This window comes from Brachypodium distachyon, chromosome 1, assembly GCF_000005505.3.
Source record: "Brachypodium distachyon strain Bd21 chromosome 1, Brachypodium_distachyon_v3.0, whole genome shotgun sequence".
Classification (NCBI taxonomy): Eukaryota; Viridiplantae; Streptophyta; class Magnoliopsida; order Poales; family Poaceae; genus Brachypodium; species Brachypodium distachyon.
The window spans coordinates 74,724,044-74,746,825 of NC_016131.3; the positions used below are offsets into that span (position 1 = coordinate 74,724,044).

The following is a 22,782-nucleotide window of genomic DNA, read 5'->3' on the forward strand; positions in this document are numbered from 1 at the left end:
GACGGCACGAGCGGCTGAATGCCGTCTGCTTGCCTTTTGCCTGAACCGACAACGGCCAGCCGACTGTTGCATTCCCCCTCCTCCAAGCCCTAGCGCACCGACCCAACGCCGCACCCGGCTCCTCCCTCCGCCGCTCGCTGTCTGCCGGCGAGACGAGATGCTCCCGCCGAGCCCTGACGTCCTCGCCGCCGAGGTGCGGCTGATGCTCCAGGGCGCCACCGACTCCAACCGCGATTCCATTCGCCGCGAGCTCTGCCAGGTAAAACCCTCCAAACCCTAGACCACGGGCTTCCCCCACCCGGCCAATGCTCTTCGATTCGCCCGTCGATCTCGTCCGGATCTAGGCGTTGCCCGCCTTGACGCCCATGTGCTCCTCGTGTGTATCTAGGGTGATTGCGATCTAGCGTTGCTGGCCCCGTTGATCCTGATCTTGGATCTTTATAGCTTCTTGTCGGCCACAATTTGATTCGGCCTGCCCGAATTGTTTGTGTTAGGGCAATTTCCGCCCAAGCTTATGTTATCCAGTAAATTAGGGCAAGCCCAAGCCGTGTCATAATCCCGAGAAACCGGTAACAAGACACGTTGCTACTGTTAGAAAGTAGAAATGGGGATTCCTTTCCCACCCCAAACTTGATGATATGTATATATCAAACCAATCGTGTGAATCAATTGCGGTCACTATGTGAATTATGGGCGGCCCATATTTGTATCCCAAGTATATAGAAGGATTCAGGACTGTCTTTGGCGATAGGAAATGAGATGCGACGTAGCAGCACGTGGGCGTTGCTGACGTCTGGGATTCCATCTCTTTGTCGCCGTGCAAGGTACTCAACTGCAGATAAGGCACACAATTGTCGGCATGCCCCCCTCCACTCTACTTTCTTGTTACATCAACATCAATGCCAGCCTTGCGCCGTTATAATTGTTTGATTAGTTACAGGTTGTTACTTTATATGACTAGAGTATTATGTTTTATTCAAGCAAAATTTATTGGCTTCATTAGCAACTACTGGCTTGATTGATATCTGCGAGTGCTCGGTATGGATGGAAGATTCTCTTTGCTACTTTCATTAAAGAGTTTATGGTGTATTTCTTCTTCCACAGATTATGCCAGTTGTTTATGTAATTCAGGGGACCATTGTGCACAATCTGGCAGTTTGCTGGCCGATTACAAGAACTTATTGCTTTTAACCATTTCCTCATACAAGCCAGAATACCAATTATGTCTCAAGTTTGCTAGATGTTTTATAATGTATTTTATCTACCACCTTTTCAGTTAGTTGACAATGGTCTGGATGGATGTGTTTTGCTGCTCCAAGTCTGTTTGGATGAAGTGTTGTTGAATGCCGGGGAGGAGAAGAACTTCCAGTGGAAACATGATCTTCTCTCCGCCATTTTCAGATATTGTCTGGATAAAACATACTTCTGTACTTGTTTTTGTGAAGCAGTGATGATGATAACTTCTACCGATGGCCTCCTTGAGACCCTGTCGAGTGTCCTGGAACTCTCAACAGCCGAGAAAGTCGGTATTGGTCTTGCATTGTCTGATTCTCAGAATTCAGTCATGAAGCAGAAAGGTAAACAGTCACTGCTGTTGAACATTGTGTTGAGTGCGTCATTCTTGCTCCTCCATTAGTTGTTCATTAACATCTACATTCTTTTCATTCCAGGGCAACAATTTGCAATTGCTCAAATTGAGGAGTTGTGCTTGAATCCTATCCAATCGGTATCAAATGACCAAATTCATGAAATTGTTGTCTTCCTTCAACAGACTGATGGCTTGTCAAAGCATATGGATACTTTTAGCAGCATTACTTCTCTGCTAGAAGTCGGGCAGAGTCCTTTTTTTGCTCCTATCCCCAAAAAGCAGCGTGATATTCAGTCAACAAATCCTTCTAGGTGTTCAGTCTTTCACTAGACAAAATCTTTATGTTTTAGTTTTCTTCATGTCCATTTGTTCACTTATGTTTACCCCCCTTAATTTCTGTGTCACGCAGACATTTGGATCTGTACTTTAATAGCACAAGTGCTGACTTTGAGTCACTTCTTTCTGAAATTGGTAAAGAAATAAGTATGGCAGACACTGTAACCGAGTTGGGTTATGGATGTACTGTTGACATTGCACACTGTATGGAAATGCTTTCTGCTTTTGAGCCCCTTGATAATGTGGCAATATCTAAGTTGCTTGGGGCAGTTATTGGCAATCACAACAGTCTTGGAGAGGCCCAGAATAGCACACATGCAACCTTTGTATCTGCTATTCGAAATAGCCCTACGAGCAACTCACCCCAATTAACTACATGGAACACGGATGTTCTTGTGGATTCCATCAACGCAGTTGTGAGCGCTCGATTTTTTTTGTCCTCATGCTGTATTGTTTTCCTTCGCCTTGCACTTCTACATTCTGACTTGTTTGTTCTTTTCCATGTATAGGCCCCGAGTACTAACTGGGTCCAAGTAATGGAAAATCTTGACCATGGGGGTTTCAGTATTCCTGATGAAGCAGGTTTCTATTTGCTGATGTCTATATATGCTCGTGCCTGCAAGGTTTGTTTGTGAGTGTTTCTGTTCAGTCATTTCAACAGACAGAACTGCTTGGCTGACAAATTTGTTGAATACTACAGGACCGATTCCCGCTTCATGCTGTTTGTGGGTCAATGTGGACAAATACAGATGGCCAGATATCATTCTTAAAGCATGCCGTTTCTGCTCCTGCTACTATGTTTACATTTGCACACTCTTCGAGGCTGTTGGTACTATTTTGAATTTTTGACAACATGTGGCCTTACTCATGACAAAAGTGTGTGTAATTCATACATCTAACATTTGTGATTTCTTCTAGGCACTTCCGGAGTTTGCAAGTCTTAGTCCAGGTAATAGTGCTTGGTTCTGCCTTGACCTTCTAGAGGTTTTATGCCAGCTTGCTGAAGTCGGACACACTAAGCCGGTGCGAGAAATGCTCGAGTACCCTTTGGAACACTGCCCTGAGCTCTTACTTGTTGGCCTTGGACACATCAACGTATGACTTTCTATCCCTGCTTAACGAGCTATATCCAAAATTATATCATTTTACTATTGTTAAGTCTCACCCTCTGGTATGCAGACTGCGTATAATCTCCTGCAATTCGAAGTACTGTCCTGTGTGTTTCCTGCAATACTGAAGGACGCTGCAAAGAGCAATGTGGTGAATTCTCTCTGGCATATTAACACTTGCCTCACCCTTCGAGGTTTTGTTGATGCTCATTCTGATCCGAGCTGCCTTCTGAGAATTGTTGATGTGTGTCAAGACATGAAGGTTTGTACAGCTACATCAACATTGACAGTAGTCAGAATCAAACAATTTCATTGCAGCTTCTTCTTTACTTGTTCTGTTTTGGAAGCTAGGGGTAATATTGTCTCTTTACAACTACAACAAATAGTAAGCTTTTCATGAAACAAAAATCGCCGATGCACATTGCACAATGATCACCCCATACACATCTAACAGTAGAGTATGTGGTGATTGGTACCATTTTTAAACTGTAATGTGTTCTCGATATTGTCATCTTGCATTTGTTTCATTCAATTTTTATTTCCACCTGAAACAGATCCTATCTGCTGTCCTTGGTTCTACTCCATTTGCATTCAGCATTAAGTTGGCTGCTGCTGCTTCTTGGAAAGATCACAACCATCTTGAGAAATGGCTGACTGAAAAGTTAATTATATACAAGGATAGTTTTCTCAAGGTAATATGCATAATTATGGTACAAAATTACTGCATCTCAATGATGCAAGTTTATCCTTTTCCATATTTGTTGTGGAGTTTCGAATATGTTAATTGTTAAGTACTACCTCCGTTTTTTTAGATGTCGTTTTAGTAATGCAAGCAGTCAATGTTTTGAAATTTTGACTGCTAATATACACAACGATATTTGGATTTTTCATGTGCAAAGGCTATTACTAGATTTTTCAAACAATTACTTCGGAACCGCAATAGTTTTTATACTCATGATTAACATGTAACTAAAATGGTTGTGGTAAATTGCTTACAACTGAGATTGTTGACGTACAAAACAACAATGAAGAAAAACCTGGAGGTAGTACTTTTCATCGCCGTCTCCAAGTTTTTAGCATTCCCTACTTACACTTCTGATTCCCAGGAATGTGTTAATTTCTTGAAAGAAACTATGAGCGCCGCATCTTATGTGGTAGAGGGTACCATGGAGCAACCTCAAGTTAGTGTTATCAATAAATATTTGGAGGCTTGCCATCCTTTTATGAAGGTTTGGTTGTGTCTTTGGTTATTGTAATTATGCGATTTACTACTGGCTCTTCCATTAATATTGACGCATTAATACGTGATCCACATTTGCAGGTTCTCCAGTCCCACTTAGGGCTGCTCTTATCCAATCATCTTTCGGATGAACTAAGGGAATTGTATACGTTGTATGAATCAAGGAATCATGGTTCTGTAGTAAGGGATACCCCTACCTCGGAGGGAGGTTCAGATGATGTTGAAGTAGAAGCTAATGCATATTTTCAGCAGATGTTTTCTGGACAGATAAGCATTGATTCTATGATACAAATGCTGGCTCGCTTCAAAGAATCTCCTGAGAAGAGGTGCTCAATTATACTAAAATCGACATTATTGCCTGTTCGAGTTAACCATGTGGTTTATGTAATGACATAGAAACACTGCAAAGGCTAATGCAAATGCTTGCAACGAGGATTACACCAACTGATGTTTATAAGCTGAAATGGGGGTGGGGGGTGGGTGGGTGGGTTATTCAAGAGTATAGCTGACCCAAGCATTAAATACAACATTATTACTTTCCTTCTGTTGTGTAGGGCATGATGTAGATACATCATCGTTATTTTGGTTATCTGGCCTTCTAGACATTATTATTATTATTATTATTATTATTATTATTATTATTATTATTATTATCATTATCATTCCAACTCCTAACTTCTGTTCAATTAGGGTAGACTGCACACATGCAATAGTTGTTTCGAGAAGTTCCAGCTAACATGCCGACTTCTTATGTTGACAATTTATTGCCTCCAAATTTTCTTCTCAAATTTTCCATCTTAATAATGAACACCACAACCTAGTAGTATCCTCTGTTCTTATTTTTTATGGTGAAGCATTGTCTTAGAGTAGATTTTCTTGCACCGACCCATGTTCAGTTGCTGACAACTTGATTACCTGATTGTTATGGATATCCAGGGAGCAATTGATTTTCAACTGTATGATCACAAATCTGTTTGAGGAATACAAGTTTCTTACGAAGTATCCTGATAAGCAGCTAAAACTAGCGGCTGTGCTGTTTGGTAAGTATATCTTCACTTTGCTGAACCTTCATAAGCATTTATCATATTAATTGTGACATCAGGTTACTTTTTCATTAAAGAGTATGGACTTGTGTAAAGAGTCTTTTGCTCTACATGAACAGATCCACAATCCAGCCTAGGAAATTTCAGCTCAATGGATTGCTATGTTATATAGACTCTTACCATGTTGGATTTTGCTAGAAGTCACACGTGCTTCCATCAAGGTCTTATTGTCCTTTACTATGTGATGCTATCCAAGCAATGCAAGTTAATTGACATTATGGTTTTATGGGATTTATGAAAAATGCACACATGTTCTATGTTAGTTCTTTACATATGTTCAGTTGCCAGCAACATATGTCATTATAATAGAGTTCACACTCTGTTCATTTCTGCTACACCAGTTTATGCTGTAAATGAATGCCCTGGTTGCTTGCATAGAACATATTTTCTTGAAAGTCATCATTTGCCTTGCATTGAGCACGTTATGCGGAAGTGCAAAAGTCATCGTCTGCTTTAATCAGTTGTACTGTTCTGTAACCAATTCCATCTTTGAATATAGGCTCCCTTATTAAACATCAACTTGTGGCTCACCTCGGACTAGGGATTGCTCTACGTGCTGTTCTTGATGCCTTGCGCAAGTCTCTTGATTCAAAGGTAGCTATCTATTCTGTTTTGGCATTTTGATTTGTTAGCTGATCTGTAAATTTTGTAATCCTGAAGGTGTTATTTGGCTGCAGATGTTTCTGTTTGGTACGATAGCACTGGAACAGTTCATGGATCGTGTAGTAGAGTGGCCACAGTACTGCAATCACATATTGCAGATTTCACATCTTCGTGAAAATCATGCTGACATGGTCTATGCAATTGAGCGAGCCCTTGCCAGTATTTCATCAGGTCAAAACGAGCCCAATGTTGGCAACTTGCTTTCTGCAGAGCAGCATGTTTCTGGCTCGTCATCAATGGAAACCATGGAGGTAACGTACCAGAAACTTAGAAAGGGGAAATAATCTCTGGGGACTGAGTTGGAACCGAAGGTGGAATGGCCATCGCGATTGTATTGTTTGATTCTTTTTCCCGGTCAATAAGAATATAAGATTGTCCCACTTTCTTGCTGATTTGATATCCTTTACTATGACATAAACCCTTTCCCTGATTGACATGGTTGAATTTATGCAGGTTTCTGAACCATCATGGCAGTTCATGGGGACATCCCCAACTCAGCTAGGAAGAACACTTTCTTCTTTCCCGTTGCAGCAAAGGCAACCAGAACCAGGTGTTCTTGGGGACAGGTCTATGGTCTCCATGGGCACCTCTCAGAATAATAGCACTTTACCTAGTCAACCTCCAGTTCCTTTGACGCCTGCTGATTCGACTATTGATTTAAAGGTATCAGGATTACCTATATATTTGCCTATTATTTCGTCACTGCATAATCGTGAGATCCTTGGATGCAGTTCGATTTTCCAGTCTTTTTTCCTCCATTTTCGTTTTTGTAATTTACACACTGGTTGTCTCTTGACCTACTGCAAAATCTAACTGTAGGCAACTGCACTAGCTCACTCTACAAACATGGCAACTACTGGTTTTCTGCGTCCTCGAAGTACTCCCACAGGTTACTTGATTGCTTGTCATGTATATGGGAATAGTGGCCATCATTATTTATTTATTTATTTATTTATATATAACCTCTATGCTACCACTCCATGAATTATTGTTATGGTCCTCTTTTTTCAGGCTTGCCTCGGCAACATTCCTATGTGACGGGATTTGGAGCTGCTTTAAATATAGAGACACTTGTAGCAGCAGCGGAACAAAGAGATAGACCCATCGAGGTTGGTATTACTATCTTTTCTCTTCTATGTGCTGTCACGTCTCGGTGTAATTCGACAAAAAATGACTCTGTTCTGAAGTTCAGCTAAAAAGGATCTTATTGCAAAACTTTAACGAAACCTGACCCCTTTGCTCAACGCCAACCTCTATGGCGTTGAACTTGACTAGTTACCGTCATATAGCTTGGTGTTGAAAAAACATAGCAATTTGACATCGATTAAAAAACATCGGTTGCTCACGAAATTGATAATTTTTTTCAACGCCAAGCCATATGGCGTTAACCTAGTCAGGTTCAATGCTGCGGAGGTTTGGGGTTGAGCAAAGGGTTCAGATTTGGTTATTTTTTTTAGGAAACGGTCGTTTTTGTTGATTTACACTCGTGTCTCATGGAAGAATACATAAGTTGGGCTAATTAATTTTCCCCTCCACCTAGACTCCTCCATCTGAAGTTCAGGACAAGATCTTGTTTATGATTAACAATATATCCACCTCTAATTTGGAAGCAAAGGCAAACGAATTTAATCAAGTGCTTCAGGAACAGTATTATCCTTGGTTTGCACAATACATGGTCATGAAAAGGTATCGTGTTTGTTTGTTTCCTTTTTTTTTGCATAAAGTCTTGTAACCTGGATGAATTATACAGTTACATACTATCTTGGCAGGGCAAGCATCGAACCAAATTTTCATGAGTTGTATCTGAAGTTCTTTGCCAAACTTAACTCAAGATCCTTGAGTAAGGAGATGCTCAAAGCTACGTACGAGAACTGCAAGGTCATGGTCATTCTATTTTGTCTACCTTCTTTTTTTCTTTTTCTTTCGTGTGGTAAAACTAGTTTATTGAACCTTAAGATTTGCTTATGCAGGTTCTGTTAAGATCAGATCTTATCAAATCTAGTTCTGAGGAACGTTCCTTACTAAAGAATTTGGGCAGTTGGTTGGGAAAATTCACCATTGGAAGGAATCAGACACTAAGAGCTAAGGAGATTGACCCAAAATCTCTTATTGTGGAGGTTCTTCTTTTGTACTAGAATCTGCATTTTTATTTGCCTCTTCTACCAAAGTTATCTTTGATCTCTATTATTTATGTGCATGCATTGCCGGGGGTGATTCTGCCAATCGGTTTCAAGCAATTCTCTACCTATTGCGTAATGGTCTTTTGGAATATTTTTTTCAGGCATATGAGAAAGGACTGATGATTGCTGTAATTCCATTCACTTCAAAGGTGTGCTTTCGCAGTATTATCATTTGTATGGAATGTGTTACTTACTATCATGACCAATGCTTGCCCTGCAGATTCTCGAACCTTGCCAGTCAAGTATAGTATATCGTCCTCCTAATCCCTGGACAATGGGAATTCTTAGTCTACTAGCTGAGATCTATAACCTACCAAACCTCAAGATGAATCTCAAATTTGACATTGAGGTTCGAAATCTTTTTTGGTTAAACTGTCTTGTTGAATCTGTATCTTCTGGTTTGTTACATTGCGTGACTCACTAACTCTTATTATTTGGGATATAAGGTCCTGTTTAAGAACCTCAGCGTGGATATGAAAGATGTAAAACCGACTTCCCTTCTTAGAGATCGAGAACGTGAAGTTGAGGGAAACCCAGATTTTTCAAACAAAGATGTTGCATCTCAAATCCCAGTGGCTGCAGAAGTATCTTCGGGCATAATCCCTCCAATGAACCACGCGGAACTGCAGCCTCAGGTCAATAGCACTTCCCGTGCCATGAGCCTCCCTAGTATATTGAATCAGGTTGGATTTGTATCATCAATTCAATTGCATTGGTGTGCGTTCTTCCTCTGTCATAATTTAAACATCTTTTGTGCCTGCAGTATACTGCTCCTGTTCGTCTTCCTCCTAACAGCATGGCGGAAGATGACAAAATTGCTTCATTAATGCCTGAGCAAGTCCCCTTGCACACCTTTACCCAGACACCATTGGCATCACTGTCACCATCTCCCCTCTCTCTTAGTCAGGTTTGCTGTGCTACCATTTTCACATATCTTTAACTGCATAACTAGATATTTTATGTAATTGCATCTTTTTTCTATATTGTTTGCAGCTTTTGTCATTGATTCCACATGAGGAAATACACTTCAAAATAAATACAAAACTTGGGTCTCTTGGCTCACAATTGCAGTTCAGCAAGTATGTTTGATATTTCTAAATATTGATGCCGTATGTTGTTTGAATTTTGTTGGATAGCTAATAACGCCTGTTATTTCATAGAATCATCGGTGTGGCGTTGGATAAGGCTATCAAAGAGATAATTCTCCCTGTAATTGAAAGGAGTGTTACAACAGCAAGCAAAACTACAAAAGAACTTGTCCTCAAGGTTGCCTTTCTTATCTGTATGCGTTAAGGAAGCTTCGTGTTATAGTGAAATTGTCAACATGTTACTGATATTTTACTTCCTGAAGGATTATGCAACGAAATCGGATATAAATTCTGCAAATCGTTCTGGTCGTTTGATGGTCGGGACATTAGCTGGAAGTCTAGCTCATGTTACTTGCAAGGTACTTCTTGCTTGTCTGAAGTCCTGCTAGTCATTATTGGTATTGATCTTGTGTGCAACCTATTATATGGTATCCTTTTCCCTCTGCTGTAGGAGCCTCTTCGTGTTGCACTATCGTCTCATCTTCGAAGCCTTATTCAAAACCTTACTAGTAACAGTGAAACTGTTGACCAAGTAACCGATATTCTAATCAATGACAATTTGGATCTTGGCTGCGCAATTATCGAATCTGTAGCCACTCGCCAGGTAGCTCCTTGACATGCTGTATCCTGTTTTTTAAATTCTTGACTCATTTTCTTGAATTCCTATGGATTATACGGTCTTCTTTAGTTGTTGGCTTGTTGCTTCTAGTTCAGCAATTTACATTCCAACATCTAGCAATTATTTACCTTCATACTATGGAGACACCTCTTATTTTTTTTTCTTGTCACCGTTGTGCACGATCCCTTTAGCATTTGGTCAAATAGTTTACTTAATTGCAGAAGCTGGCGAAATTCATTCTCTAGGTTCATGACAAATACATCATTTTGCAGGCTGTTGATTTGATTGATGGCGAAATAACTCAATCATTTTCACAACAAAGGAGAAAAAGAGACGCAGCTGGTCCTGCATATTATGATTCTTTTATTTATGCTCAAGTTCCATTTGCCCCTGTACCTGAAGTACTTCGTACTAAGCCGGAGTCTGCTGCCCAACAACGAGTGTATGAGGTGTAGCATCAGGACTTGAATTTATCAATTGAAATTAACATGTGATGTTTCTGTACTATACATGTGACTAGCTGCATCTTGTGTTGATTTCAGGAGTTTGTTCATGTATGGCAGAGGCGCAGCCAAAGTATTGGTGCTGCCGGTTCTAGTTCAGCTAGTACAGCTGCTGTGTCGAGCAATTTTGGTGTACCTCGAGCTTACAGCCCAAATTCAGCACCAGCAACCTCCAGCACTATCTTGACATCTCAAACAGCTCATCTTACACTAACTCAGCCTACAGAGCTGGTTTCTGAGGAATTAATTCCTGGTGCCGCACAACTTTCTAGGTAGGCCTATTTTGCTACCTTCTGGTTTTGAAATGCTGTTTGCTTGAGCTACTAGCACTGGATTGATGAATATCTTGTGTCTCCTGTAGTGATTCTCCTTCTCAAATTGGGACCAGTGATTCTTCTGGCTGGCTTGGCGGAACCATCGCCTCTGCATCCACATCTCCCCCTCCAGTGACATCTAATGACCTTCCTGTGGGAGGAACAACGGTCACAGCTGACGTAACTTTTCTTCTTGATTTCATGTATATATTGCATACCACATACTTCTGACCTGTTTCAACCCTGTACCAGGATTTAAGTGCTATGATGTTCCCCCCATCTACAATTTCTGTTGACAATTTTGGGTTGGTTTTGCCTGATCCTTTGAACACTGATGATGCTTTGAAGAGATACAGACTAATTTCACAAAAGGTAATGACATTGGGATTCAAATATTCAATATTATGTATTATGCTTCGAATAGGTATGCCATATATGTTTGAACTGATAATCACAAACGGAAAACATGTGTTATTCAAAATTCCTTATGATTTACTCACTGCTATGTATAAGAATGGATACGTAAAGTATTCCATGAGCCAAAGGCCGACATACAAGTCATACATGTGTGGGCAATAACAGAAAACACCCTGTAGGAACAATTATCGGCATGTATAATATAGTCTTAATACTGTCAAAGGGCAACCTTTATATATTTGGAAGGGCAAGTGTGCCTTCTGAGTCGGTTGATTTGTTGCATTTTAGGTCTCGTTTTAGTTTGTTAAGTTTCAATATCATATGTTCTATCAATTTAATATCACCCTAAGGATATTTTTTTGGTTGAATGTTATTATAATATATTTGATAATTTATCTTAGTTCTTAGAGAAATTAGCTAAACATACTTCGTTTGCTACTTACACAAACATAGAACCAATCACATTAAGCCATTGCAATGTTGGCTTGCTTGTCCGAGTACTGCCTAGTCTGGCATCATGCCTCAACGTCCGTGCTCAGTCTACACCCTGCTTGTCATACGCCGGCACCATGCCTAGTTTTTTTTTTGTGATCCATGCCATGCTTCATTTCTGCCATAGATTTTTTAGAGGTGGTTAACTTAGTTTGTTCAGGAGTAGCTTTATTGTGTTCCAGTTAGTTATATTTTTGTCAGAGACCTTTTTGCAAGGTGTAAAAGGGAGGTGGGAGGTGTGAGTGAACCACCTCCAACTCAATAGTAAAGATAAAGATTTAACTTGGTTCCATCTCACATGTATGAGTAGGGAAATACCGTCGTATTCCACAGCTTGCTTGGTTGGAGGGAATTAGAGAAGGCGACGTATCCTGTGCATCCGGAGGATTTGTGTATCCATGCATCCGGTAGCGGTCGACCATCCGATCCAAATCGCATGCACGATATTTTTGTGGGGCTGTTTTGCACTTACATGCCCGCCGCTGCAAGGCTGTTTTGCAAAATGATCTAAACACAAACGATGCTGCGTCTCTTCCGTGGGAGCACACTGACGGATGACCATGCACAACGGCAGAGATGGCATCAGCTAGACACAGGATGCAAAGCGGCAGGTGATGGCAAATCGCCGGCGATCACAACAGTTTTAGAAAGACTCGTAATTGCACGCTGCATAACCTGCTACTGCTAATTAATCCATCTAGCACACATATGTGCAATTAATCTGGCCACCGCGCCGCCATGTTGCCGTGGTCCGGTGCTGCTGAACGATTGAATCGGGCGCAAAGCCCCACTGGCCCGCTTCGCACCCAGAGGTGGGCTGAAAGCACCGCAGTCTCGCAGCCGTATGTCCGCCGCTGCGGCCCGCGTCGCAGATGGAGCGCCTCACCCCCGCAGACTCCAACCGACGCGCCGTTGTCGAGCCCCGCCACCGCCGTCAATGCACTGGTTTTTGTCCGGCGCAGACTTCCAGCCGCGGCGAGGGGAGGGAGAGGCTGCTGGTGGCCTGATTTTTATAGCCATAGCCGGCATGATCCGGTCTGTGACCTGTTCAATCGACGATGAGGTTAGGGGCTAATTGAAAATAGTCACTTAGATTTCAGGCGGGTGTTTACCTGCAAATTAGTGATGATTGCAATACGGTCTCTGCGATTTCGATCGGATGGTCGACGACGGCCGGATGCATGGATACACAAATCCTCAGGATGCACAGGATACGTCGCCATTAGAGAAAGGGAATGTGAGTTTAATTGGTGTGGGCTATTAAATTAATTGTTTGGGAAGTAAGTCCGTTTTACCCCCCTCAACTATTGGCAAAGTCCAAATTTAATCCTAAACTCTAAAACCAGGCAAAATACCCCCCTCAACTTCTCATACCGTTCATATGTACCCCCTGGACCTGTTTCCCCTCGATTTACCTGGTTTTGGCCGCCATGCTGGCACTTTGACCTGGCCTTGACCAAGACATTATTGGTTCTCCAACCTCTCCTGTGAAGCCACTCTGGCCAGACATCGACGGTGGCCGAATTAACGAGAACAGAGGAAGGTGGGGAAGAGCAGGAGTTGCTGCTGCTGAGTTGCCGCCGCCGCTGCTGGTACCGAATTCACCAACCGTCATGCTCAATGGTCGCCACCAGTGCCAAATCAACCAACCTGCTGTGTTGCAGCTCTAGGATTCAGAGAGAGAGGGAGAGAGGGTGTGAAATGGACTTACTTCATTGTTCGGTTGGTGGGAATGGGAGTTTAGGAGAGATCGGGCATGGGAGTTGAGAGACCAACTCCCACCATTTTAATAACAGGGTTGAGGTGGGAATTCAGAGGGAATTGTTTGTTTTAGATGGTCTCGGTCGTTCATCGTAACTCCTAAGCTAACTCCTCGTGAACTCCCAGCAACCAAACACAGGAATAGCCTTTCCTACTCAATCCCCAGTTATATTTCCCATAACATACCAAACAAGGGATTGGGCCTCTAAAATCCAACCCCCCTTTCCCAGTGTTGCCAAACATGCTGTTTCGGATGGCATGGAGTGATTCACACTAAATTTTGTTATTTGCATCGTCATTCTTTGTTTATATACCTAGTGTAAATATTGTGAAAATTGCTGTAGCTTCTCGCCTTCTCTACTTTCTGGTTAAATCCTAGTTCCCTGTATATTTTGGCAACTGCAATCTCTCTTTCCAAATCCTCCATTCCCCCTACTTTTCTGATTTGCTTATGTAACTTTTTGACTTGCTTAACTCATCTGTGCTTACTGTCCAGCTGGAAGCCTTGATTGCCAAGGATGGTAAAGATTCGGAAATCCAGGTCAGTTAACCCTCATTACTTGTGCTACACATGCTAATGTTTTAGGCAAAGTGTGACATTCCAGATGCTACTGCTCCTGTTGTGTGAACCTCTCAAAAATTGGTGGGAAAACTGTAGCTAGAGAAACAATATTGTCATCCTCCCATGTATTTTCTAAGATGTGTAGCAACTAGCAATTGTAGTGTAAGACAGTGTGTGGTTGTTGGCAATGTCTGACTGTCAACCAAATATCTCTTCGTACTATTTCTCTAATATTTAGTGGAACTATGAAACCAACCATCGGTTCATTAATGAATAAGTTAACCCATGTTTTATCTAATTAGCAATTTAGCTATTAGATTAACCTATCTTCTTTGTTGTATTCTTCTATTCAGTCTGTTATTGCAGAAGTTCCTGATCTTTTAGTCAAATGTGTTAGCCCGGATGAGGCTGCATTAGCTGTTGCACAAAAGGTAAACCGTATTCTTTTTTGTTATGGCTACTATTCATAGTACTGGTTTAATTGTTGTTTTGAGCTTTTTGGTGTCTTTGTTCCCAGGTTTTCAAAAGTTTATATGACAACACATCAAATAGTGGCCGTGTCATGTGGTTTGTAGCAACTTTAGTTGCGATACGAGATGTCTGCAAGCTTGTTGTTAAAGAGCTAACAAATTGGGTATGTTTATTCGTGATACTCACCTGATATTTTGGTTACCTGCTTTATTTGTCCTGGCTTTCCGTATTTCAGTTGTGTTATGCTACTGGTTGATGTAGTTTTGGTTGTTAATCCTGAGGTATTTCTTGTTCATGCATTCGTCGTTGAGCCTGAATCATCTGAATGCCATGTTTAAATTTGTTATACCATCTATTTTTATTCCACCTGCATGTAACATGTCCTGTAAAGCTGCTGCTCCCTCAACTATCTAGTATGGGTTGTTATAGCCAAGGTTGATGTCTGTTAGGTTTGGATTTTCTTCTACGAGAGTGAACCATCCTTTTTATCGTCTTGTGTGAGATAATTTAGTGTTTTGCATGTCAGGCAGCGCAGATAATAATATTTAATTTAATAAACAACAGACCGAGAATACAGATTACAACCCCTTGTTCCGTTTTTTGAACTCTTGGAAGGTTTGGTGGGCGACTGGGGTAGTTGGTCATGTCGCATATTTTCAGAATCCTTGCAGTCTTGCTTTGTGTGCAGAGTCAGTTGGTATTCAGTCTTTCTAGTGAACTTTATGAACCCATGGTCTTAGATTGCTTCTATTGTTCCATAGTTTCAGGTTAGGGATTTCACATACAATTTTTTTAATTTTCTTGTTAACGTGTACAGGTGATATTTTCTGACGACGAGAAGAAGTTTAACATTGAAATTATTATTGCCCTTATTCGTTCTGATTTGCTGAGTCTTGGGGAATACAATGATTATTTGGCAAGGCTAATTGATGGTGGAAGAAACAGTACGTTGAAGCGTTCATATTTGTTGCCAAAATTACATTTTTATTATTTCTGAATAGATTTTAGTACAGTTTATTTCTGTGGGTATTTGTACGGGGATATACCCACAAAACTACACGTAGATGTCCTCCCTACCTACATTTAAATGAACTCGTTGTTTTTTTTAGGGCCAAGATGGTTTGTTGAGAATCATATTAATATGACAAACCTCCAAATGAACTAGGTTCTGTGAATTGTATCATATGACAAACGTCAACGATGAGGTGAAATTGCATGGTGGGTATCATGGGGACCTAGAAAACTTTTCTGACGCTAGCAACATTTTCAACTGGGTTAACCTAAGGCGTGGGCAATCAGACCTATTTATGGACTTAGCAGTATTTGTTTCACAGTTTGGGTGCATGCAAACTAGCTATCCCTCATAATTACTGGAGCTGTTTTATTAATTAATGTTTGATTAAGAAGTGTGTAATTTTCATCAACTAATTAGTTTTGCCAACTATTTTTTTTTTCAATCTCAGGGATCGCAACAGAATTTGCCATGTCACTTGTCCAGAAATTGATTTCTCAGAACTCTGTTTGCATCTCAGAACTTTTCAGTGTTGTTGATGCACTGTCAAAGGTACACTGATTTTATGAGCTGATCTATATATTTAGCTGTTGCTTTGTTTGTCTTGACCCCAGGAGCTGGCTCTGGAAATCGGGGACAGCTATGTATATTGGTTCACCTGACGTTTTTTAAACATTTTTTTTCCAAGAACAAAAACATCACAAATGTTGGAGATCAGCTAGATATTGCAGTAACTGAAACAGATATTAAGTTTAGTGTATTTCAGTTACCTGATTCAAAATGGGTTCACTCAAACACGCGTGCTTTTAATGCTTCTGGCCTTCGCTAGGAAGGTTTGGTGGTTACTGACAAACAGATTTCACCAGTGGTAACGACTTTGGTTTGCAGATTTCAAGGAGGCCAGGTTCACCTGAGTCCTTGCAACAATTGATTGAGAAATCAAGACATAAGGCCAACACTGCTCCTACTTTTGATTTTGGGATGGATGAAAAAGTCAGACAACCGAAGGATAAAAAGGTCAGGAAATATTTAAGAATGATCTCAATTTTCACACTCGTGAATATGTCTCATGACTCGTAAGATCTTTTGTTCTCGTAATGGATTTCCGGTGACTCAATTATATATTGCTCTTGCATATTCATAGGTCTTGTCTAGCCAAACAAATAAAGAGGAAAACAGTGTTAATGATATCACTCTAGCTGAGTCTGTTACTTTCCATGACCAGGTATCTTCGACTCTTCGTTGAAACTTTTTGCTGAGTTGCATAGCTCTTTCTGTTGTATTTAGTAAGACTTGTTTTGTTTACTTAAATCTTGAAGATAGACTAGTAAGATTTTTCTGTGCTTCAGATGCTTATTTCTGTTGCTGACATCCTCTTATTTCCACATTATTGATAAATGATATTGTTATTACTATGCAATATAAGTCAATCTGTTACATCGAGGTTTTCTATTAATAATTTGTGTATGGGTTAGATAGTATATAAATCATCACTTCATCAGGGATGAACTCTATATGCAAGGAAGTTTGGTGCATTATGTTTATTCATTCACAGGTTGCACACCTATATACTGAGTGGTGTCAAGTATGTGATCATCCAAGTGCTTGTGATGCGGCATATAGTCATTTTGTTATGCAGTTGGAACATATGGGTCTGCTGAAGGGAGATGAATCCACTGAACGCTTCATCCGAATTCTCACGGTGGTTATTCTACTTATGTAGTTTGTACTGAACTTGTATGCTATCTTTTTATTTACTTCGATGCAAATTTTGATCAATCAGGAACTTGCTGTGACACGCTCTCTAGTCTCTGAGCAAATTGTTGCTCCTGGTGGATTGTCTCAGCAGTCATCACAACAACCACATATATCTTATTTCCCCATTGATTCATATTCGAAGCTTGTGTCTATGGTACTCAAGGTATCTATAAGGATATTTCTTCACATGTTGCTTATTACTTTTGAGTTTTGAATTTGGCTGTTGATTATTTAGGGTTATATAAACAAGCATCAGAACATGACAGAACTGAAAGGTTCAATGAAATGGAATTTTCAACTGTCAATATGTTATGTGTGTGAGCAGGAACTGGCATGTGAAATGTTTTTATTAGGGTTCGTTTGGTTGAGTGGATATGACTGGATGTGATAGGGATATCCACATCTTTTTGGGATAGCGTGCTTGGTTGGATATTTGTTTGGTTTATTTTATTTCAATGATATATCTTATAAATTGATGCATATATCACAATAAATGAATTTGAGGTTTACTCCCCTCCGATCCTAAATTGTTGTCGAAATATTACATGTATCTAGACACCTTTTAAGAAAAGATACGTCCATATTTGGTCAAATTTGAGACAAGAATATAGGATCGGAGGGAGTACATAATATGATCTATATTATTATGCACTACTATGAGTTCTGCTGCATTTTGTTTCTTCATTCACAGTTAAATTGTTGCTTCTCCTGTACACCAAGTTAGTAGGGATTATTAGATTTGCTTGCAGTCAATATTATCAACTGGATTGGCCATATAACTCGCAGAATTGTTCTGTGATTCTTGTAGGAAATTTAACCACATTTCCTGATGTGTTAAAAATGTTGCCCTATTAATAGCCACATGTAATAATATTAAATGGGAAGTCTGCCAAAAAGATTTTTGAAGTCACAATTTTTTTGCCATGCGCTAAAAGGTTAACGGAATTCTTTTCTACTGATACTAATTGCTTGTTTGTTGTTTGTCTTCAGCACTCTTCAGTGGAGATGGGACCAAATGAAGGCAGTCTTCTTCCCAAGGTACACAATTGTAGATTTTTGACTGAAAACTATAAGGATGCCCTGGCAGTATTGTTTTAATCGAGACACATATGTACAAGAAGAGGGAGTATGGAGGAGGGAAAGGAAGAAAGTAGAGGCTGAACAAAGAGATACTCCCTCCGTTCCATAAAGATTTGCACGGCTAGTTCATAGCCGTACTAGCCGTGCCAATCTTTATGGAATGGAGGGAGTACCGGAGTACTATACAAGAGGGTGAAGCCAAACAGAGAAGTTATCTGCAACCTCCTCTTTAAGCCTAAAAGAGAGGAGGTGGAGATTCGTTTTGTAGAGATAGGACCAAGTGCCTATTCTAGGATAAAGATTGTCGAGAATTTTTGTATTTCTCTGCTTTAAAACAAAATCGTAGATTTTGAAAATGTTGTAGTTTTGAATTTACAATTCTTGCATGCAAACTCCTGAAAGTGTTGAAATTGTTATGACAGCAAACACAAATTGTGTTAAAAAGAAGGCGATGATAACTTTCTTACGAGTTCATTGCTTTGCTCCCTTTTGCTTACGTGTTTTCATAATTGATATCGAATATTTGTTATCTTGGCAATGATGCATGATCAAATATATTTCTTTATTTGCATTTCATGAAATAAACTTGCTATTGTCTCTTTAATTGGTAGCTAGCTGGTTAGCAGCTTCACATTCAAAATTCTGGATGGTGTTATTTGACCGTGACCGGTGTAATAACACTGGTAACCAGGGGGTTACCAGCACCGGCCAGGTCTGTTATTTTCTCCAATTCTTGCTATTCTCCAGTTCCCAAAATAAGTATCATTCAACTTGTCCAGATTCTGTCAGTGACAGTTAAGATCATTCAGAAAGATGCTGAAGAGAAGAAATCTTTATTCAACCCTCGACCATTCTTCCGTCTGTTTATAAATTGGCTGAATGACCTTAGTAGTTCTGACCCCCATCATGATGGCGCTAATTTTCAGGTACACAACCTCTTATTCCTTTTAACTATGTATAATTTATTCCTTTATTCTTTATTCTAGCAGGAGTAATATAACAGTTTAATTTGGTCTAGCAGGTTTTGACTGCATTTGCAAATGCATTCCATTTACTGCAGCCCTTGAGGATTCCTAGCTTGAGGTTTGTCTTGTCATATTTTTGGCCCATTATCAAATTTCTCATGCTATGTCAATATCTAGATGCTATATCATTTGACACTTCCGAATCCTCATATTTTTTGGCATCATACGAGACTGTAAGGTCGATGTGCTTAGCTTGATATTGTATGCAACAGATGAGGTTCATTAATCCTCTCCTTCCCAAAGTGGTTTGTTAAATTTTGTTTTGTCTGAACTGTAGCTTCCATGCTTGCGCCTATACCGATGCAGAGTTAGATGCTCGCAGTATCCTAATAGTGTAGTTCTTGAAAAATTTAACCCTGTGCCAGACTGCCAGTTGATTTGGTCTGAGATCATACTGATAAAGTAAGTACAAAAAGTTTTGAACCTTTTTTCTCCCACCCTCCCTCGGGTTGCTACCTGTAGGGTGTGGATATACCTGGGCATGGGCAGCCTGGCCCGATGACCCGGATTGATATATGGAGAACTGGAGACTGCATAGTGTGTAGGAGTATGTACCAGTCGCTCCTTCTCTTCACTTGCGTAATTTCTTCATCTACTTCTTCCGATCCATAATAAGTGTCGGGGATTTGTACTAAGGTTAGTACAAATTTGCACTAACTCCCCGACACTTATTATGGATCAGAGGGAGTAGTAAACATTTGGAGATGGCTAACAAAGGATGTGGCTGCTGCCTTCCTCACTGAATCTGATTGCAAAATTTAGATGGGCAATTCCTTTTAGGTTAATTATTTGGTTTCAGCAATTTGTTCCCCAACTCAGATGAATAAGCCTATGTACTCTGAAGTTTTATATTAGTGTCAACCCGTAATCCCGCACCACAGTCAAATTGATTGTCTTTTCCCTCTACTCTTTATGTGGCTGTTACGTGCAAAGTTGTGTACATTGAGGAGTCATTAGGGTGCTAACGCTTATCTAGCTGCCAGCGAGGCTCTTCCCTGTAGAAGGAAGGGGAGGAATGGAAAACCTTGTTTGTTTCTTTGCCTGCGTCCAGATGGCCAGGCCAATGCTCTTTGGTAGTGCTGGCCTCACCTAGCAGTTCTTCTCTTCTTATCTAATGAATCAAATGATAAGATGGCCAAGCAAAATAAACAAACGAACACTAGGATAACAGTACATATATGATACTGCAGCTGCCTGCTTCTGCTGCTTGCCATGTGCTTACTGCCATCAAGCTCAATTCCCATAACAACGGTAATATTTTCTGGTTGTTGATTGCAGCTAAAACCGAAGTATTCACTTCTAGAGTCGTACTGTATTCGACATCTGAATTCGTAATAATATTTTGGTATTATCTGATTAACACTGTTCTGTTGCAGCTTTGCTTGGCTTGAGTTGGTGAGTCACAGAACATTCATGCCAAGACTGCTGATGTGCAATTCGCAAAAGGGGTGGCCCTTTTTTCAACGGCTGCTTGTTGATATGTTCAAATTCATGGAGCCATATTTGAGAAATGCTGACCTTTTAGAACCAGTTAAATCCCCCACTGCCTCTCTCTGTCATCTGGTTCAAGTAATGTTGCACCAGTTCTTATACCCTTTGCGTATCTTTTATGCAGGTGCGCCTTTTGTACAAAGGAACTATGAGGGTGCTGCTTGTACTACTACATGATTTTCCTGAATTTCTGTGTGACTATCACTTCAGTTTCTGTGATGTGATCCCTACCAGCTGCATTCAAATGCGCAATGTCATTCTTAGTGCTTATCCACACAGCATGAGACTTCCAGATCCGTCGACTCCTAATTTGAAGGTCTATTCAAGGAGGCATTAACACTTCTTTGTTTACTCTAATTTCAGTCAGATCAGGCAATATTTGACTAGGTTTCTTATTTCTTGTAACAGATTGATCTGCTAGCTGAAATTTCAATAGCTCCACGAATCATGTCAGATATTGGCGGTGCTCTGAAGTTGAAGCATATGAAGACTGATGTTGATGAGTATCTTAAGGTGTTAGCATTTACTTATGTGGATTGCTAGTCTTTATTCGAGACTTCCATTTCACAGCTTTGATGAATCTTCATTGGTATTGTGCAGAGACCAGAAGGCTCTTCCTTTCTGAGTGACATTAAGCAAAAGCTGCTGCTGCCTCAAAATGAAGCTATTGTTGCTGGGACATGCTACAATGTGCCTCTGATTAATTCGCTTGTTCTATATGTGGGCATCCAAGTGAGTGTTTTTCTTCTTAAATTAGCTCATCAGGCGGAATACAGTACGAATTGGTACTGCCGAACGCATGGGGTTCATAGACCAGAATTTGCCCTAAAAAGCTACCAACCTTTTTACACTACTCTCTTCTGCTGAACATAGACCAAACTTTTTACATCCGATGTGCCCTAAAAAGCCAGATGGTCCTCTTTTCTCGTCTTACATGCTTTTCTTATTAATCTTTGATAGGATGGCAGCAATCTTCGTCCTATCATATCTGTTTAAATACGTAGTTTGGCTCGAGTAATTTTTTTCCTTCTATTTATCTTATGCTTTTCTTACCTGGTATTTTGAAATATATATCCAGGCTGTGCAACTGCAAGAGAACAAGGTTAATGCATTGGCAACAACCCCAATGGATATTTTTCAGATTGCAACTGCAACTGAAATATTCAGAAATCTTGCAACAAACTTGGATACAGAGGGACGGTACCTTCTTTTGAACTCTATTGCTAACCAATTGCGATACCCCAATAACCACACACACTACTTCTCCTTCATCGTTCTGTATCTATTTGCTGAAGCTACCCAGGTATTTTTAGATGTTCCTTGTATAATATTTTTAAGCCACTCTTTCCTTGTTATGGGTTAAAATTTTGATTTGCGCAAGTGATATACCCTTCGTAACTGTGTTCGTGGAACTGAATGTTCAGGACAAAATCCAGGAGCAGATAACTAGGATCCTTTTGGAACGACTGATAGTGAAACGTCCTCATCCTTGGGGATTACTCATTACTTTCACCGAGCTGGTAAAGGTGTGTATTTTTTTTTTATGGTTTCATGAAATCAAGCAAGGCAATGTCACTAATGCAACATTCCTCTGTTAGAACCCTCGTTACAACTTCTGGAACCGATCCTTCACACACTCGGCGCCTGACATTCAGAAGCTGTTTGAGGCTGCTGCGAAGTCCTGTGCTGCAAAAGCTGCTGTCGAGGGTGTCCCTGATGTTAACCGGTCAACGATGGCCTGACTTCTTTTTTGTTTATCTTTAGTGTTGAGTTTTGTTCCAATAACTACCAGTCACCTTATAAGTATTCACATAAATTTAATATGGATGTAATAATATTTGCCTATTCCCCCAGCAAATTGGCAAAAACAGATTTTTTTGGATTTTTTGGACATTAATATGGATGTAATAATATTTGCCTACAGCTGACGAAAACGGGCAAGTCGGCGAATTTTCTGCATCGGATTGAAA

General features: G+C 40.3%; 1 protein-coding gene across 3 annotated transcripts; it reads left to right on the forward strand.

Annotated features, from left to right (window-relative positions):
- Positions 1–22,782, forward strand: LOC100840701 (CCR4-NOT transcription complex subunit 1). Of its 3 annotated transcripts, none has more exons than XM_010231058.3 (51): positions 1–259; positions 1,277–1,577; positions 1,671–1,899; positions 1,998–2,340; positions 2,434–2,547; positions 2,625–2,753; positions 2,843–3,019; positions 3,104–3,295; positions 3,588–3,725; positions 4,140–4,262; positions 4,355–4,599; positions 5,210–5,313; positions 5,876–5,970; positions 6,054–6,290; positions 6,493–6,702; positions 6,859–6,928; positions 7,051–7,148; positions 7,580–7,725; positions 7,809–7,917; positions 8,010–8,156; positions 8,321–8,368; positions 8,440–8,568; positions 8,666–8,902; positions 8,983–9,126; positions 9,213–9,298; positions 9,380–9,485; positions 9,571–9,666; positions 9,759–9,911; positions 10,199–10,375; positions 10,469–10,701; positions 10,791–10,923; positions 10,996–11,115; positions 13,910–13,954; positions 14,329–14,406; positions 14,493–14,609; positions 15,264–15,390; positions 15,910–16,010; positions 16,347–16,475; positions 16,603–16,683; positions 17,014–17,160; positions 17,242–17,379; positions 18,207–18,254; positions 19,076–19,222; positions 19,318–19,379; positions 20,698–20,851; positions 20,937–21,128; positions 21,221–21,325; positions 21,413–21,544; positions 21,891–22,115; positions 22,237–22,338; positions 22,411–22,782. In XM_010231058.3, the coding sequence occupies exons 1-51, from the start codon at positions 158–160 to the stop codon at positions 22,552–22,554; spliced, it is 7,245 nt and encodes a 2,414-aa protein (XP_010229360.2). In that variant the 5' UTR covers positions 1–157; the 3' UTR covers positions 22,555–22,782. The 3 variants fall into 3 exon arrangements, with proteins under 3 accessions (XP_010229360.2, XP_014752687.1, XP_014752689.1); XM_014897201.2 differs by having other exon boundaries at positions 10,791–10,911; XM_014897203.2 differs by having other exon boundaries at positions 8,666–8,854.